Raw genomic sequence first — 17,820 nt, 5'->3', positions numbered from 1 at the left:
AGAAGACAAACAGCAGTGGGCGGCACGCGAACCAGTAAGAAAGTTTAAATGCGCTGCGGTCTGCTTTATGAGGAAGGGGGGGAGCCTGGCTGGACACACAAGGGGGCCTGGCTGGATACACAGAGAAGGGGGGCTGGCTGGATACATAAGGGGGCCAGGCTGGATACACAAGGGGGCCTTGCTGAATGCACAGAGAAGGAAGGCTGGCTGGACACACAATGGGGCCTTGCTGGATACATTGAGAAGGGGGGCTTGCTGGACACACAATGGGGCCAGACTGGACACATAAGGGGGCCTGGCTGGATACACAGAGAAGAGGGTTTGGCTGGACACATAAGGGGACTGGATGGACACATAAGGGGGCCTGGCTGGATACACAGAGAAGGGGGCTGGCTGGACCAACAAGGGGTCCTTGCTGGATGCACAGAGAAGGGGGCTGGCTGGACACACAGAAGGGGAGTTGGCTAGACTCAGATAAGGGGAGCTGGCTGGACCCATAAGGGGTCCTTGTTGCAAACACACAGAATGGAGGCTGGCTGGACACTTAAGGGGGACTGGCTGGATACACAGAAAAGGGGGGCTGGCTGGACATATAAGGGGACTGGCTGGACACACAGAGAAGGGGGGCTGGCTGGACACACAAGGGGGCCTGGCTGGTTACATAAGGGGTCCTGGCTGGATACACAGAGAAGGGGGCTGGCTGGATACACAGAGAAGGGGGATTGGCTGGACCCAGGGCCGGACTGGCCATCTGGCAGTTCTGGCATATGCCAGAAGGGCCGATGAGCAGATGGGCCGGGCCAGCCGTCGAGAAGCCCAGTTGAGCCGAGCAGATAATAATATGCCTCTCTGAGCTCTAGTCTGCTGCAGGGGCACAGTCACACAGTAGTTTACAGTCACTCCCCATTGTGTTTATAACACAATCAGAGTGGCTGGTCTTGGCTGTCAGTCACAGCTCCATGCAGCTTCACTGGCCAAGTTTCATATTTCGAACCGCCCATTGTGGGCAGAGTCATAGAGCAGATTGAGCAGCCTGCAAGCAGGAGCACTCTCGCCAGAGCAGTAAACCCCCCTGCGGCCCGATATACCCCTGGATGGAGCAGATGGGGCCACTGTGAACAGCCCTGCCTCCTCTCAGATCCCCGCAAATCACGGCAATATGCCGTGAGGGGGTGGGGCCTAATGGTGCGAGGTGCCCGCCCCATCAACAACCTGCAGCATCAGCTACATCAAAAAGTGAGTGTGTGAATCTATGTATACTGTGCTAGCGTGTATGATGTACGCATGTGTTAGTGTAATAAACATAGAATATATATTGTTATGATATGTGTGTGTGTGTATATTTATATATATATATATATTTATATACACACATATATATATATATATATATATATATACACACACTGTGTATATATATATATATGTATATATATATATATATATGCATACATACATACATGCAGGGGCGGATTGGCCGTGTGATTCATCTGGAAAATTCCTTGTGGGCCGAGTGGACTGTGGACTGCCTGTCATAATGTGGCCCCCCCACCCCCAGTATCACATCACCCTTGTATGACAGGCAGCCCACTGACGGCTGACAGCGGCTCACCCATTGAAGGAGAGAGGCTGCCGCTGTTCTCTGGCGAGACCGAGGCAGCCCGTTCCCACTCCGCACACAAAGTACTGTGCCAGCAACAGACAGTCATATGCAGTTTGGCAAAGCAAAAGCAGTCAGCGTCTGGCTGCCTGGATAAGTAACAACTTGGCGTGGGGCTGCCGTAAAGCGGCAAGCGGGGTATGCATTGCAGGACGGTGCTGGGCTGGAGAGGTGACGTCCCCACGCTCCGCTACCCCAGCCTCATGCTACATCCTGCTATTAAGTTATACCCGGCTCTGGCTGTTCCCTGGCTCAGCTCCTCCTCCCGGGTGGTCTTGCCTGTGCAAACTGAGCCACAGTCAGGAGCAGATTAGAGTTAGACTTCACTGTGTTTGGGCAGGTGGAATAATTTTATTGTGCATTTTTTTTTAATTTAAATTTTCTTAAAATTCGTGCCATGGCCAGCACTGATCAGGAGCCGGCCTGGCCTCGTCACATGTTTACTAGAGACGGAGCAAGAGAGAGGCCTGCCTCATTTCCTCACAGCTCAGCCTCTCTTTGACAGCTGCTGCCTTAGACTGACTCCTGGGCTTGGCATAAAACTAGCATCTTCACCTTCCACCTAGCCAGGCTGCACCGCCAGGGAAAGGCAGTCACCTCTAACAGACACAAAATTACATCCAGTCTCCCAGCAGCAGTCAGAGTTAGAAAAGCTTCTCAGGAGGCTGCTGTGTGAGCATGCAGTGGTGCAGCGAGTGTGCAGAAATTGTACAGCAGCAGGTCAGTGCTCCCATCCCAGTGTCCCCCCTCTCCAGCCCAGTGTCCCGCACCATTACTGACCCCCATCCTAGTGTCTCCCATCCTGCCAGCCCAGTGTCTCCCCCATCCCTCCCCAACCAGCCCACTGCACCGATCTCACTGGCCCCACCTAGAACCCCCAGCCAGTCCAGTCACAGTGATCACCCTCATTCATTCCAGTGTTCCCCCCTTCCCACCCCTATCTCACTGTCTCCTTCCTATCCTGCCCTCTGCCACCCATCACAAGATGTCACCACTATCCAGCCCAGTATCCCGCCCAAACTCACTGACTTCTCATCGCAGTGCCTCCCGCCTTCCCTCATCAATCAGCCCACTGCTCCCATCTAATTGCCCCCAGCAAGAATCCCCAGACAGCCAGTCTAATCCCAGTGTCCTCCGCTCATTCAACCCAGTGTACCCCCTTCTTTAGCCTAGTGTTTCTCTCGGCCACCCCTTTCTCACTGCCCCACTTCCAATCCAGCCCAGGACCTCCCCATTAGCAATGCCTCCCACCTAGCCCAGCGTCTCCCCCCTTTACTTTACCTCCCCAACCAGCCCACTGCCCCATCTAACTGCCCCTCAGCAAGAACCTCTCAGCCAATCCAATTAGTGTCCCCCCTCATTCTTCCCAGTGTACCCCCTTCTACAGCCTAGTGTTCCTCCCTCTCATCACCATCTCATTGCCCCTTTCCCACACAGCCAAGTATATCACCCACTGCCTCTCCTGGACACTCTCTCCCTGTCACCCGCTGCCTATCACCCTCTCACCCACTTCCTGTCAGCCTCTCCCTGGGGTCATCCACTGCCTCTCCCCATCAACCTCTCCCTGTCACTTACTGGCTCTCCCGTCACCTTCTCCCTGCCACCTTCTGCCTTTCCCCGCATCACCATCCCACTGTCACCTCTCTCTCCTGTCACCCTCTCTGTCACCTTTATCTCCTGTCACCCTCTCACATTCTCTGTCACCCTCTCTCCTGTCATCCTCTGTCACCCTCTCTGTCATCTCTCTCTTGTCACCCTCTATCCTGTCATCCTCTGTCACCTCTCTCCGGTCATCCTCTGTCACCCTCTCTACTGTCACCCTCTCTCTCTCACCCTCTCTCCTGTCTTCCCGTCACCCTCTCTCATGTCATCCTCTGTCACCCTCTCTGTCACTCTCTCTCATGTCATCCCGTCACCCTCTGTCATCTCTCTCTTGTCAGCCTCTCTCCTGTCATCACGTCACCCTCTGTCATCTCTCTCTTGTCACCCTCTCTCCTGTCATCCTCTGTCACCCTCTCTACTGTCACCCTCTCTCCTGTCATCCTCTGTCACCCTCTCTACTGTCACCCTCTCTCCTGTCATCCTCTGTCACCCTCTCTTCTGTCATCCTCTGTCACCCTCTCTGTCATCTCTCTCTCTTGTCTCCTCTCTCCTGTCATCCTCTGTCACCCTCTCTTCTGTCATCCTCTGTCACCCTCTCTGTCATCTCTCTCTCTTGTTACCCTCTCTACTGTCATCCCCTGTCACCCTCTCTGTCATCTCTCTCGTCACCCTCTCTCCTGTCATCCTCTGTCACCCTCTCTGTCATCTCTCTCTCTTGTCTCCTCTCTCCTGTCATCCTCTGTCACCCTCTCTTCTGTCATCCTCTGTCACCCTCTCTACTGTCACCCTCTCTCCTGTCATCCTCTGTCACCCTCTCTCCTGTCATCCTCTGTCACCCTCTCTGTCATCTCTCTCGTCACCCTCTCTCCTGTCATCCTCTCTACTGTCGCCCTCTCTCCTGTCATCCTCTGTCACCCTCTCTCCTGTCATCCTCTGTCACCCTCTCTGTCATCTCTCTCTCTTGTCTCCTCTCTCCTGTCATCCTCTGTCACCCTCTCTCCTGTCATCCTCTGTCACCCTCTCTCCTGTCATCCTCTGTCACCCTCTCTGTCATCTCTCTCGTCACCCTCTCTCCTGTCATCCTCTCTACTGTCACCCTCTCTCCTGTCATCCTCTGTCACCCTCTCTCCTGTCATCCTCTGTCACCCTCTCTACTGTCACCCTCTCTCCTGTCATCCTCTGTCACCCTCTCTCCTGTCATCCCCTGTCACCCTCTCTGTCATCTCTCTCATCACCCTCTCTCCTGTCATCCTCGGTCACCCTCTCTCCTGTCATCCTCTGTCACCCTCTCTGTCATCTCTCTCTCTTGTCTCCTCTCTCCTGTCATCCTCTGTCACCCTCTCTTCTGTCATCCTCTGTCACCCTCTCTCCTGTCATCCTCTGTCACCCTCTCTCCTGTCATCCTCTGTCACCCTCTCTACTGTCATCCTCTGTCACCCTCTCTCCTGTCATCCCCTGTCACCCTCTCTGTCATCTCTCTCGTCACCCTCTCTCCTGTCATCCTCTGTCACCCCCTCTGTCACCCTCTCTCATGTCATCCCCTGTCACCCTCTCTGTCATCTCTCTCGTCACCCTCTCTCCTGTCATCCTCGGTCACCCTCTCTCCTGTCATCCTCTGTCACCCTCTCTGTCATCTCTCTCTCTTGTTACCCTCTCTACTGTCATCCCCTGTCATCCTCTGTCACCCTCTATCCTGTCATCCCCTGTCACCCTCTCTGTCATCTCTCTCGTCACCCTCTCTCCTGTCATCCTCTGTCACCCTCTCTCCTGTCATCCCCTGTCACCCTCTCTGTCATCTCTCTCATCACCCTCTCTCCTGTCATCCTCTGTCAACCTCTCTGTCACCCTCTCTCATGTCATCCCCTGTCACCCTCTCTGTCATCTCTCTCTTGTCACCCTCTCTCCTGTCATCCTCTGTCACCCTATCTACTGTCATCCTCTATCACTCTCTCTCCTGTCACCCTCTCTCCTGTCACCGTCTATCCTGTCATCCTCTCTCACCCTCTCTCCTGTCATACTCTGCCTCTCCCAGACATCACCCTCTGTCTATGTTTAGACCATTTACGGTACAAAGCAGCCTTTTATCCTGAACACTCTGCTACAGGAATTGTATGCATTTTTAATTTAAGTGTTTTTGTTTTGAGGGACTGTGGACCTCATTCAGAGGCGCTCACAAAATGTGAGAGCTCGCTCTGAATGAGGGCGGCCACATCTATTTTTCGGCCCGGCTTCCTGGCCGTTCGCTAGGCTGTGGGTGACCACCCACAGCTTTAGCGAGCGGCCAGGTTGATGGTCGCGATGGTCAAGACCATCGCAACCATAGGAGCTTGCGACGAGACCCTTGTGGTAGGGTCTCGTCTGCCGCAAGCCCCATTGAGCTTTCGGCTCCACTAGAGCAGGAAGCTCACCACTGACATCACGGAGGTGTCGGGAACACCTCCGTTTGGCAAGCCACCCCCCCGCCCCGCCTACAAAATGGGGCGAGCTGTTGATCAACATCGACAGCCGCCCCTTTTGTAGTAAGCCCCGGAGCAAGAGAATTTCTCTCTCGCTCTGGGACTTGCGCACGCACAGTGCAGCCGCTGCGTGTGCGCAGGGCCTCTACATCGACCCGCTTGCGAGCGTGTCTTAATGAGACCCTTTGTTTATTAGAGTTGACTACTGAGGAAATAATCCATAAACATAGGATCCACAGAACACCATACCAGTAATCTGCTTACAAAAGGACAAAACAGAAAGATAAGCTGGGCAACTATTTTTTAACATCTGTTTAGGACATTTGTTACTGGGTCTTTAGGAGGAATCAGTATGAGTTGCCGGTGATCGGGATCCCGGCTGTTAGAATCCCGGCGCCGGCATCTCGAAAGGATTAACATACCGACACTTGTTGGTCAGCATGCTACCCTAACCCCAACCTTCCCCCTAGTGCCTGACCCTAAGCCTCCCCCTAGTGCCGAACCCCACACCCTAAACCTAACCCCCCCTAACACCACGATACTTACCGTTGGTATCCAGGTGGGAAATAAAAAGGATTGGTAAGGACAGGACGTCCAGGGAGCAAAAATGTCTCGTTAGGGCTCTTTATATGGCATCTCAACAATGACAAGACGAAGGGCGTAGCCCATGCTTACCTACTTTTTAATTCTCTATCAGCGGGTGGAGTTTTTGTAAGATGCGTCTGTATCGTGACGTCATACCTAAAACAAATGTCTGACTATGGCATATGTATGAATCCCCTGCAGGATGTGCTCTGTTGTGTGTATTTTAATACAGAGAATGATGTACACTTGTATGTTGCTCTAATATTAATTATATTTGTAATAGCTTAGACTAAGAAATGGGAGGGGCCAGTATAGTAAGGAGAGGAGTCTATGCCAGGAGCCAGGTGCTGACGCGAGGTGGGCCTGTGTGCTTTAAATGCCAGGGCCTATTTTTAGTCCCAGTCCAGCCCTGGCTGGACCCACAAGGGGGCCTTGCTGGACACACACAGAAGGTGGGCTGGCTGGACACATAAGGGGGTTTGACTGGACACATAAGGGAGCCTTGCTGGACACACACAGAAGGGGGACTGGCTGGACACAAAATGGGGGCTGGCTGGACATAAGGGGGGCTGGCTGGATGCACATAAGGGGGGCTGGCTGGATGCACATAAGGGGGGCTGGCTGGATGCACATAAGGGGGGCTGGCTGGATGCACATAAGGGGGGCTGGTTGGACAGACATAAAGGGGGGTCTGAATGGACAAAGAAAAGAGCAGGCTTGTTTTTGCCCCAATTTTTTTTTGTAGGAATAAGGTAGCTGGGGAAGAGGAGGGGGGGCTGCCGATTTTGTCAGTCCTGGGCCCACAATTTCTGATGGCACCTCTGGGCACCCCGGGGGAGTTAGGGTTAGGCTGTGGGAGGGGGAAGGTTAGGCTAAGGCTCCGGACAGGGAGTGTTAGGGTTAGACACTAGGGGGTGAGGGTTAGGGTTAGGCACTTTGGAGGGAGGGTTAGGATTAGGCACTTACCGGGAGGGTTAGGGTGCTGGTTAGAGAAGGTTAGTGTTAGGGAGCAGGAAAGGGGGGTTAGGGGGTGAATATGGTAGGGGACACTATTTACCGTTCCCCTGTTGGGAATGTAGGCATCGAGGAGCTGCTGTCAGTCTATTGACAGCCAGCATCCCAACTGTCAGTATATCATACCGATTCCCTTGAAACAACCATGCCCCCTTCGTGAGCGCACGCGCCGGAGACGCGCGCTCATGGCGGACTGCCAGGGCTGATCTACAGCCCCAGTCTGTCCCTGGTGGGACACTTTTAAAACTTCTGTGTTCCCAGCTTATACTTTTCTTTCTTCTCTAAAAGGGCTAAGATTGCTTCTCTGTTTTTATATTCAGAATAAAACCTCTGTGATATAAACAGTCAGCTACAAGGTATAGCACTAGTGTGTACACTTCCAGCTCAGACTGCTTCACAGTTGCTGGGTCCTAAAGTACGACTGTGAACGGAGCGTTGTTGCAGAACAATGATGTTGGCTGCCAGAGCCTACAGAACTGAATAAACAACAAATAAGCAACATCTGCTTCAGCATATGTGGCTGGTAGAAAAAAGACACAAAATAAAAGATTTTGTAAATGCCAAAAGCAACACTAAACTGCCAGTGCAACTGTAGAGTGAATTTTTAATTGCACATGCATGCAGGCAGACTGAGGGTATTAGTCTCACATATGTCTTGTTGCTGCCAACCTGGAAGTGTAGATGAATTTAATTAAATAAGGATTATTCCTTTTCCCTAACCCAATTACTTATTTATAACAATGGTACAAATGACTGATGATAACGTGGTTATATATCATATGCAGAGCAAGAAAACACCCTGGTTTTTTTATTGCTAATTAGCCAGAGTAATGTGTGTATTGAGGTATTCTTGTAATCAAGTTTTTGTGTTCAGCTATTTCTCTGCTGTAGCTCCTATGAAAACCTAAACCTCATAATGCCTATTATAAAGAAGTAGCCAGTATCAGCTTGACAGCATAGCATAAAAAGACTCAAAGCAGCCAGAATATTGACTGTCATAGGGAGCAAAGGAAATTAACCAGTCAGATAAAAATTGGGGCCAGCATATCGTAAGGGAGTATACTACAGAGATAACATGTCAAGCTGTTTACAATTGCAAATTCATAAGCAAGCAGAGTGGGTGGTAATAAATTATAATACCCATTTTCTATCAAAAACCCGGGTCTGAGCTTGGCTTTTGGACATGGTTCCAACCCAAGTCAGACCCCGTTTACCAGTGCTTAAAGTGGTCCTAGAGAAGTGGTGGAACTCAGGAACTCACTCCCCCCCACATCCCTTGGCGTTTTTTGAGAAGGGACAATGTGCACCGATAAAAGGGGCGTGGTCTCAAAGGAAAGGGGCGTGGTCGCACAATAGTATTCCCAATTCAAATTACACCACACAGTAGCACAAGTTTGTTTCACCCCTGATTCACATTACACCACATAGTAGTGTCCCTTATTCATGTATGACACACAACAGTGCCCCTTTTAGACAATGCCCACATTAGTGCCCCTTATACACAATGCCCACAGCAGTAGCGCCCCTTATACAATGCCCACAGCAGTAGTGCCCCTTACACATAATACCCACAGCAGTAGTGCCCCTTGTGCAAATGCAATGCCCATTGTAGTGGTGCCCCTTATGCAGTGCCCCCAGTAGTGGTAGTGCCCCTTATGCAGTGGCCCGAGTAGTGGTAGTGCCCCTTATGCAGTGGCCCCAGTAGTGGTAGTACCCCTTATGCAGTGGCCCCAGTAGTGGAAGTGCCTCTTATGCAGTGCTCCCAGTAGTGGTAATGTCCCTTATGCAGTGCCCTCAGTAGTGGTGCCCCTTATGCAGTGCCCCCAGGAGTGGTAGTGCCCCTTATGCAGTGCCCCCAAGAGTGGTTCCCTTTGTAGTAATGCCCCAGTAGTAATGCCCCCTATAGTAGTGCCTCCTGTAGTAATGCCCCCCAGTAGTAGTGCCCCCAGTAGTTATGCCCCCTTTAGTGCCGCTTACACAAACAAAAAAAATATATACTTACACTACCCCGCTCCTGCATGCCTCCAGTCCGCCTGGCTGCCCCGAGTCCTCTGAACTAAGGGAGAGACGTCATGACGCCCATAGTGCCCATGGGGGGAGCGGACTTGGAAGCCCGCAGTCAAGAGTGAGCTCCAGCCTCCGGCTGCCGCTGCGGGGAGGGAGCTGGGCGCCCCCTGGTAACAAAATCTCAGTGGGTGCCCAGCAAATGGAGCCTCCCTGCGGCGCCGGGATAAAGTGGGTCGGAGGAGGCGGAACTGGTTCCATCTCCAAATAGAAGTGATGGAACGCAGTTCCACCCCACTTTAACCCCTGCCGTTTACACTGCACTTTCGATCCGGGTTTTTCACTTTCACACTGAACCCAGGTCTACCCTGCTAAAGTTGTGAGGTCATAAAAAGTGGGAGGTGACTGCTTCACAGCCACCAATTAGCTCATTTTAGGCATGATCCAGGTCGGATAACACGGGTCGCGGCCATTTACACTGTACCATTCCCCAGGTCCATCCCGGGTCTAAGCCTGGTAGCTACCTGGTTTGGATTCCCAGGTCGCTTGACCTGGGTTATTTTTCAGGGACCCTTTTCACTGAGCTGCTTCTCGGGAAGACCCAGCAATAACCTGGATTATTGCAGCAGTGGAAAAGGGGTATAAGATAATAAGAGCTTTTTTTGTGGTGATATGCAGGAGTACACAGTACCAGCGCCTTTTTTAGGTTAATTTTAATTCTTATAACTAGTTGCAGAAACAGGATGAAATCAGAAATGAATAAAATAAGCATCTGCACACTTAACCAGAGTGCGGAGGCTACTATACATTTTTTATCAACCTTTATACCTTAGGTGAGTACTGGCACTTTTTTTCATAGAAAAAAAGAACTGACTATAACTAATATCTGAGTGGCAGATTATTGTATAATGTTGTGGTCACTTGATAACAACATGGGCACCAACAATACAGAGGGGGGGATCTCCATCATTCAGGTCAGTGTTGAATAACTTTTTGGGATGGGTTATCTACTATAACAGCTGAATTACAAGGAACTGTATCAAGCCTTGAAGAGAAAAGGGGGAGATGTACCAAGCCTTGGAGAGAGATAAAGTATCAACAAAATGGTTTCATATATTTTTCTAGTACAGCCTGTAATATGGCAGTTAGAAGTAGATTGCTTAATACTTGATGTCTCTCCAACGCTTGATACATCTCCTTCACAGTATATGGGCCAGGGCTGGACTGACCATCTGGCACTTTTGGCAAATACTAGAAGGGTGGATTGCCTGATGGACTGGTCCAGCCCAATAGCCTGGCCGAGCAGCTCAGTCTCTCGGTACTCTGCTAGGCTGGCATGAACAGAGAAGGAAAGGTGGGTGCCACAAGACCATATCCCTGTGACTTGTGGGATACGCCCCAGTGCGGTGTGACCATACCCCTTTGAGGTGTGGCCATGACCATTTTCCTTGCGCATGCAGAGGTTCTGCAGTCCAAGGTCCATCCCTGATGTGGGCTGAGGCACCATTTTACCAGAGAACACTGCTGGCTGAAATATTTATGAACTTAGGAACCATTGATCAGTACTTTATCTTTCTCCAAGGTTTGATACATCTCCCTTAAAGTGGAGTACTTGCGCAAAGCAATCAGCTCCTAACTGTCATTTCAAAGACTGTGTTACAGTAGCTAAATGACAGAAGCTGACTGGTTGCTTTGGGCAACATCTCCATTTTATCTCTCTCCAAGGTTTGATACATCTCCCCCTTAGGGGCATATTCAGTTGAGCGAGCATAGCAAAAATCCTGCACCTGCAAAGTTTTTCCTGCAGGTGCGGGATTTTTGCTATTCAATTAGATGCAGAGATTTTTTTTTATTTTGAGCGCCAGGATTTTTTTTGTTTTTCTCACACCTCCAGAGCAAGTCTGTTTTTTCCTAAAATCGTTAATTTTAGGAAAAATCAGCGGGACTTGCTTTGCAGGGCACCCCCCTGAGGACTAATTAAGCAATTGGAAGCTTCCAATTACCTTAAATAAGTCCTTAATTACTCACTTTCCGAAGTCTTCTATATCCAGCATTGGGACCCTGGACCTCATTCAGAGTCGGTCGCGGCGCAAGTCCCGAAGCGACAGAGAAACTCTGTCACTCCGAAGCTCGTTACCAAAGGGGCGGCTGTCGATGTTGATCGACAGCTGCCCCCGTTTGGTAGGCGGGCCGGGGGGGTGGTTTCCAAAACGGAGGCGTTCCTTAAGGAACGCTTGCCGTTTTATGGGCAGTCACACTGACATCATCAGTGATGTCAGTGGGGAGCTTCCTGCTCCATCAGAGCAGAAAGCTCCCTGGGGTTTACGAGTGCCCAGACCCTACCCTAGGGTCTGGTCGTAAGCCCCGATGGTCGCGATGGTGATCATCATCGCAACCATCAACCTGGTCGGTCGTTAAGCTGTGGGTGGTAACCCACAGCTTAACGATCGACAAGGAGGCGGCCGTTTAGGATGCAAGCGGCCGCCCTGATTCTGTGCGACCGCTTGCATCTAACGACCACCTCTGAATGAGGTCCCCAGTCTCCTGCAGCAGGGTGAGTATGTGAGTGTGTTTGTGAATGTTTGTAATACTCCTTTTACACCAGAGCAAAAACCTGGGTTTTTGCTGGGTCTACCCAGGTCGCAGTTCAGTGTAAAAGGGTCCCTGAAAAATATCCCGGGTCAAGTGACCCTGCAATACAACCCAGGTAGCTACCAGGGTCGGACCCAGGATGGACCTGGGTATTGGTGCAGTGTAAATTGCACAACCCGGGTTATCCGACCTGGGTCATGCCTAAAATGAGCTGATTGGTGGCTGTGGAGCAGTCACCTCCCACTTTTCATGACCTCAAAAGTCTATTGGGGCAGACCCAGGTTCAGTGTGAATGGGGCTGACCTGAGAATCACCCAGATCGATGGTGCTGTGTAAACTGTGTCTGACCTGGGTTGGAACCATGTCTGAAAACCCAGGTCGGACCCGGGTTTTTGGTGGAAAAGAGGTAAAAGTGTGTATGAGTAAGTGTGAGTGTGCATGAGTGTGTGTCCCCAGTGTAAGTGTATGCCCCTCGTAACGGAACATCTCCCAGCAGCCCTTGCGCCTCCCTGCAGCCCTTGTGCCTCCATGCAGCCCCTGGAACCTCCCAGCAGCTTCCTCCCCTATGACAAGATGGAGGGCAGGTAAGTGTAATTTTTGTTTTACGCGACCACTTTTTTTAATTGGATAATGCAGGTATCGGTAGCGCGCATCCCCACGGTAATCCAAAATTGGGCACGTGGGGTGCAAGGTTTTTTACCTAGCTAAACCTTGCATCCAATTGAATGTGCCCCTTAGCCTTTAAGGGTGAGTTCACCATTGGTAGATGACACTTCATTAATGTAGATCACAATCAATGAATACAAGAACGTTGAATCAGTATATAAATTCTATGTATGTAGTGCCGGGGCTCCTTCTATATTAGTCTTTCATAACAGGAGTTACTCTTTCTGGTTGCAGTGGGCAGAATGGATGTCCTGCAGTCAAAGTGCAGTTCCCCAAGTTAGATAGAGTTCTAGATAGCGGAAGTTTAGAGACGTTTTGCGCTGCTAAACCCAGTCTATTTGGTGCGACAGGTGCAAAAAAGGCATGGTCAGCCAAAAACAATTGAATATTGCCCCCCGATCTCCCATCACTTTAGGCGGGAGATCAAGAGTGATAAATCAATTGAAGGGCATGTCATGGGAGTGTCGTACTGTAGGTGTGTATGTACAACTCTATGCGATTCCATGCAACTCTGAGTCATATGAACGGGTAAGCGACGCTTGTTTCAGAAGGATGTTTTACACCTAGCAAGGGACTGGTGCAAGTGCAATGCTAATTATGCTAGAACAGTGGGTGGATAGACTTGCATTATCAGACGCACAGATTTGTGACTTAGTTCAGCTTGTCACTAACATATGAAAGTGAGTACAATGCCACGGCAGTGGGGAAAAGCAACCGTAGAAGCGTCCAACTCAGAATCAGGCCCAAAGTCACCAAATTTAAATAGTCTTAATTTCAAAGGTATGAGAAGACTTGCTCGTCGCAAACTAAACACCGATCCTGCAGTTACATTTTGTTAAGATGTTGGAAAGCATACTGTATGTATAGGACAGCTGGCTCTGTGTTCTTTCACACCAATTTCTTTACAGTAAGAAGTCTCACTACTAACACCCTGATACTGCAGCTGATGAAGCTAATTCTACACTGATGGAGAGTCTTACTTGTAGCATCTGTCATATTCTTTTCCTTTAAATACAGACATTCCTCACTTAGTGACCTACCTGTTTAGCGACTTACGACCGACGCTCCGACCAGCTAAGTGTGACTTGCAGTGAAAACAAAGACAGACTCTGCCGCAAGAGGAAGCCCTAGCTGTGGTGCGAGACACACAGGACACCTTGCAAGGACGGCGGCGCGCTCTCGGAGGAGGTGGTGCATACATAGGCACATGACACCCTCAGCCTGGGTCCTGCTACTTCCCGGCCACCATATGTCCTCGCTTAACGACCGATTTGTTTAACGACCAAGTCATAGGAACGGAACTTGGTCGCTAAGTTAGGAATGTCTATGTAAATGACTAAGAACTGTTTTGAAAAAAAAAAAGAAAAATATATATACAATATATATATATATATATATATATATATATATATATATTTTGTTTTAAATGTATACATCAAACTGTAGAATATGAATAGTAGAGGTACAATAAACAACAACAAACAAAAATAAAACCAGTAGATCAGTACTGTTCAAGTACGGGCATATTGGCCACAAATTTTACCTGCCAATAGATTCTTTTGTATGACATCATTTTTTTAAGCATTATTTGGCTGATGATCCTGTAGTAACATATTTACATGGTCCATTCTACACAAATATATGGACAGCACTGAGTTAATTGGATATATGTGTTTTGTAGTGTGATTTACTGAATGTAAGGCTTTATAAAGCGCAAATTGTCTTTTTTCGTATAATAAAAGCTGTAGACAACTTGTTGTTATTTAGGTCTTGTTGAGCTAAAAAAAATCTGTCTGCTCTTCTAGGGAGTTTGCGAGTCCAGTGCAGCTGACATTTTATGTAGGAGTTCATGCAAATATAGGAAAATGTAAAACCTGAAAATAAGCTGAGGACCTGCTGTTCAGCATAAATGACTTTCCTGCACTTGTTCTTCCTTGTAAATAAGGTTGGGCAGCTGTTACATGCAAGAATCTATCATAAAACACATAACATGGATGGTTTGTTTGAACATAGTGTGGTCACAGTTCCTGCCCTTATATCGGATTATTTACTTTAGTGCAAACTTGAAATAGAGCATTAACTTTTGTTTCCAATCAATGAACATTTAGCTTGTTGTGTGCCCCTTCCATACTGTAATTATAACAATCACAGAGATTTGAATGCAACAGGATCCATTTTCCCTTATACCTCTATCATTGCCTTAAACTACTTTATATTTCCATGTGACACCTGTCTAGTAATATATATCATAATGCATATACATTACAAATACATGTGTGCTTTTATTGCCCTATAGCCACTATACGGCTGCTTCTTCTTTATAAGCTCCAACAGGCAGTGGACATGGTGACTGATCATGGCCCACAGGATAGAGCCGTGGTTCCCAAACTTTTTTACTTCAAGGCACCCTTAGTGCCTCATCAGCCTTTTCACGGCACCCCTGCGCACATTTCTGGTGCTTTTAGATCTGAGCATGCGCAGAAGTCAGTCTCTGCATGTGCACTCATGGGGCAGCATTGCAGAAAGCGGGGGGGGGGGGTCTGCCCCATTTTCTGGGCATGCTGAAACCAGTGGCTGCGGACGCAGCATCAGATCACAAAAGCATGCAGTGGGCGTCTATTTACACAAGGTGCCTCCTGCGGCTTTTGCATATTTTAGCAGCAGCTGTGCAAAAGCATCTAACTCTGAAGGCCCAGATACAGCAACAAGTAAGCTGTATATTAGCACTGGTGTGTGGTGGAAGGGTGTATTGAGGACCATGGTAATGGTATTATTACATTGTTATAGATATTTTAAATATGATAAAGTACCTAAATGACGTATGCACTTTATCTCTATTTAAAATATCTACAACCATGTAATATTAGCTTTACTATGGTCCACAGAACTCCCATCCACCCTACCCAGTGTTTTATTTGACAATCAAAAATGCAATGATAAAAAATAAAATATTAAATTACATTTTCAATTTTAATTGATATTAACAATTACACTACCTCAGGGCTTCAGACACTGTGCCACGGACTGTTACTAACATTAGGACTCGAGTCCGGTCACACTGACTGTGAGGTGGTAATAGAAAACGGGAAGTGGAGCAGGGGGTGGGGCCGCAGGGTTCTCACAATCAGTGGGCTCAATCAATGCAATGCGAATTGAATAGAGCCGGGAGGGAGCTCCCGGAGCCATTTAATTCAGTGTGCTGTATTGTCGGAGAATGCCAGTTCTTGCACCCCTCGGGCCTTAAACATGGTGTTTAGTCGCGAGAACGGGCATTCTCCAATTAAACTGCCCGGTGCTGTTTCCACAGCGCTAAGGGCAGAAAACAGCATCGCGCCAGGGTATTGTCGGATTTCTGCTCGCACAACAGGAGGGATGTGAGTAGAAATCCTTAGCCGGGGTAAACAATGCACTGAATTGAATAGCTCTGGGAGCTCCCTCCTGGCGCTATTCAATTTGCGTTGAATTGAATCGAGCCCAGGGAGTGTCAGCAGCGCAGCATGGAGGCGGCTGTGCTGTGTAAATGGCCATGGCTGCTTACAGGGGCAGCGCATGGCCAAACCGTTTAACTTGCAGTCGGACCATTCACCAGCGGCACCCCTGCATAAGCGCCACGGCATACTTTGGGAACCGCTGGGATAGAGACTTACACTGTACATAGACATGTATAAAATAAGCAAAGAAAAATATTTTGCCGTGCTTTTTCTTCCGTAGCCTCCATTCACATTACTCTATTGTGATTGATGCCTTTCAATTACCATTGTTACCAATGGGAGGTAGTTAGATCTTTATATTTAAAGCATTTTCACCATGTTGACATTATGACTTTAAATATGATGCTTACAGTTGTACAGAAGACGAGGAGATGATGTACTAACCTGACATGCTGTCCTGATTGATTGCCCTTGGATAATCTTCTTCAAAACTCTGCACCTAAAATATACAGAATGTAGATATTACACACATTCTTAGTCTGTCTAAAGTTTGAGAATCTAAAGCAAATTTTTAAACTTTAGAACAGATTCAAGAACCAATTTGAAACTGATATTTAATGGGGTGGTAAGTGACCTTTGCTAGCTGGGCACTTTTGTATACTTCAAGAAAAGAAGGGCGTATAGCAGTGGTTCCCAAACTGGGTGCTGTGGCACCCTGGGGTGTCTCAGGGGCCATGCAGGGGTGCCTCGGGTTGGTGGTCCAGTACAAAGTAAAATGATTTTTCATCAGTGTGATAGACAAAACCAGAGCTAATGTCTGCCAATCACAAAATATGTGGACAAAAAGAATTGTAGCCCTGTCATCCTACACATAACTAAACCTAATGCTGACATATAAGCACAATTTACTGAATTTGCTGAATTTCTCAATAAGAAGGTGCCATGGAGAAAATGCTGATACTCTAGGACGGCATTTGTCGAAAAAGTTTGGGAGCCACTGGCGAATTGATGTTTTCTGTGCCTATAGTGATATATGACATTAGGAGATTGTGATGGAGGTTCAAGGAAGTAACCTGTTTTGTTTTGATACCTGCATTAATCTCCTATTTGCTGTCAGAGACCATGACAAGCCTTTCAATCAATTATAACAAACACGCCTACAGCCGTTTCAGTTTCTGAACAATAAGCGAGAAGAAGTAATGTCTGTGAAGAGGTCATTGACCTTTTTATATTGCTTATTTGCAAATACTTGGCATAATAATCTGCTTGTTGTATTGCATTACATTTTAATCATACCTGCTAACTCAGCAGGTTACTGTACTATATAAAAAGAGTACCTTTTTATATTAAACTACTGTAGTGTAATAATTTATACTCATATTATAAATTTCCACATCATGTACTATTAATAGGAAACTTTATTGAATTTATTGAAATAATTGTTGTTTACATTTCTGAGTGATGATTACATTGCATATCATACTTACTGACCTTCGGGCTGACCCCTTTGGGAGGGGCCCGCCCAGTTTGCACTGCGGAGGACATGGAGCAGCTGAAGTGGGTGGTGCCAGGGATAGGATACGCAAACGCGTCATCTGCGGTAGGCGTGGAGCAGCTGCAATGGGCGGTGCCGAGGCTGTGGAGACGCATTCGTGTCATCTTAGCCTCGCCCCCGCTGTACAATGTTGCGATTACCAGCATTGTACAACGGGGGCAGGGCCAAGAAGATGCGGTATACTGTGAATGCATCATCATCTGCCTGTACAACCCACTTAACTTGAAAGTGGGCGACCGCGGCCGGGGAATCAGC

The 17,820-nt window shown here is 48.4% G+C and overlaps 1 protein-coding gene and 1 pseudogene across 1 annotated transcript in view; both read right to left on the bottom strand.

Annotated features, from left to right (window-relative positions):
* LOC148535219 (putative tyrosine carboxypeptidase MATCAP2) overlaps positions 1–17,820 on the bottom strand; it is a 537,393-nt pseudogene that overhangs the window by 156,675 nt on the left and 362,898 nt on the right.
* The window catches only part of ITPRID1 (ITPR interacting domain containing 1), a 262,968-nt gene that overhangs the window by 91,070 nt on the left and 154,078 nt on the right, over positions 1–17,820 (bottom strand). The window contains exon 8 of the mRNA XM_088464401.1: positions 16,455–16,509. Within this exon, the coding sequence (XP_088320527.1) occupies positions 16,455–16,509 (55 nt within the window). The remainder of the gene's footprint in view (positions 1–16,454; positions 16,510–17,820) is intronic.

This window comes from Taudactylus pleione, unplaced genomic scaffold (genome assembly GCF_031769625.1).
Source record: "Taudactylus pleione unplaced genomic scaffold, aTauple2 ptg000054l, whole genome shotgun sequence".
In the NCBI taxonomy this organism is placed as follows: Eukaryota; Metazoa; Chordata; class Amphibia; order Anura; family Myobatrachidae; genus Taudactylus; species Taudactylus pleione.
Note: the sequence above shows the minus strand (reverse complement) of the source record. Positions and strands in the feature narration are given on the sequence as shown.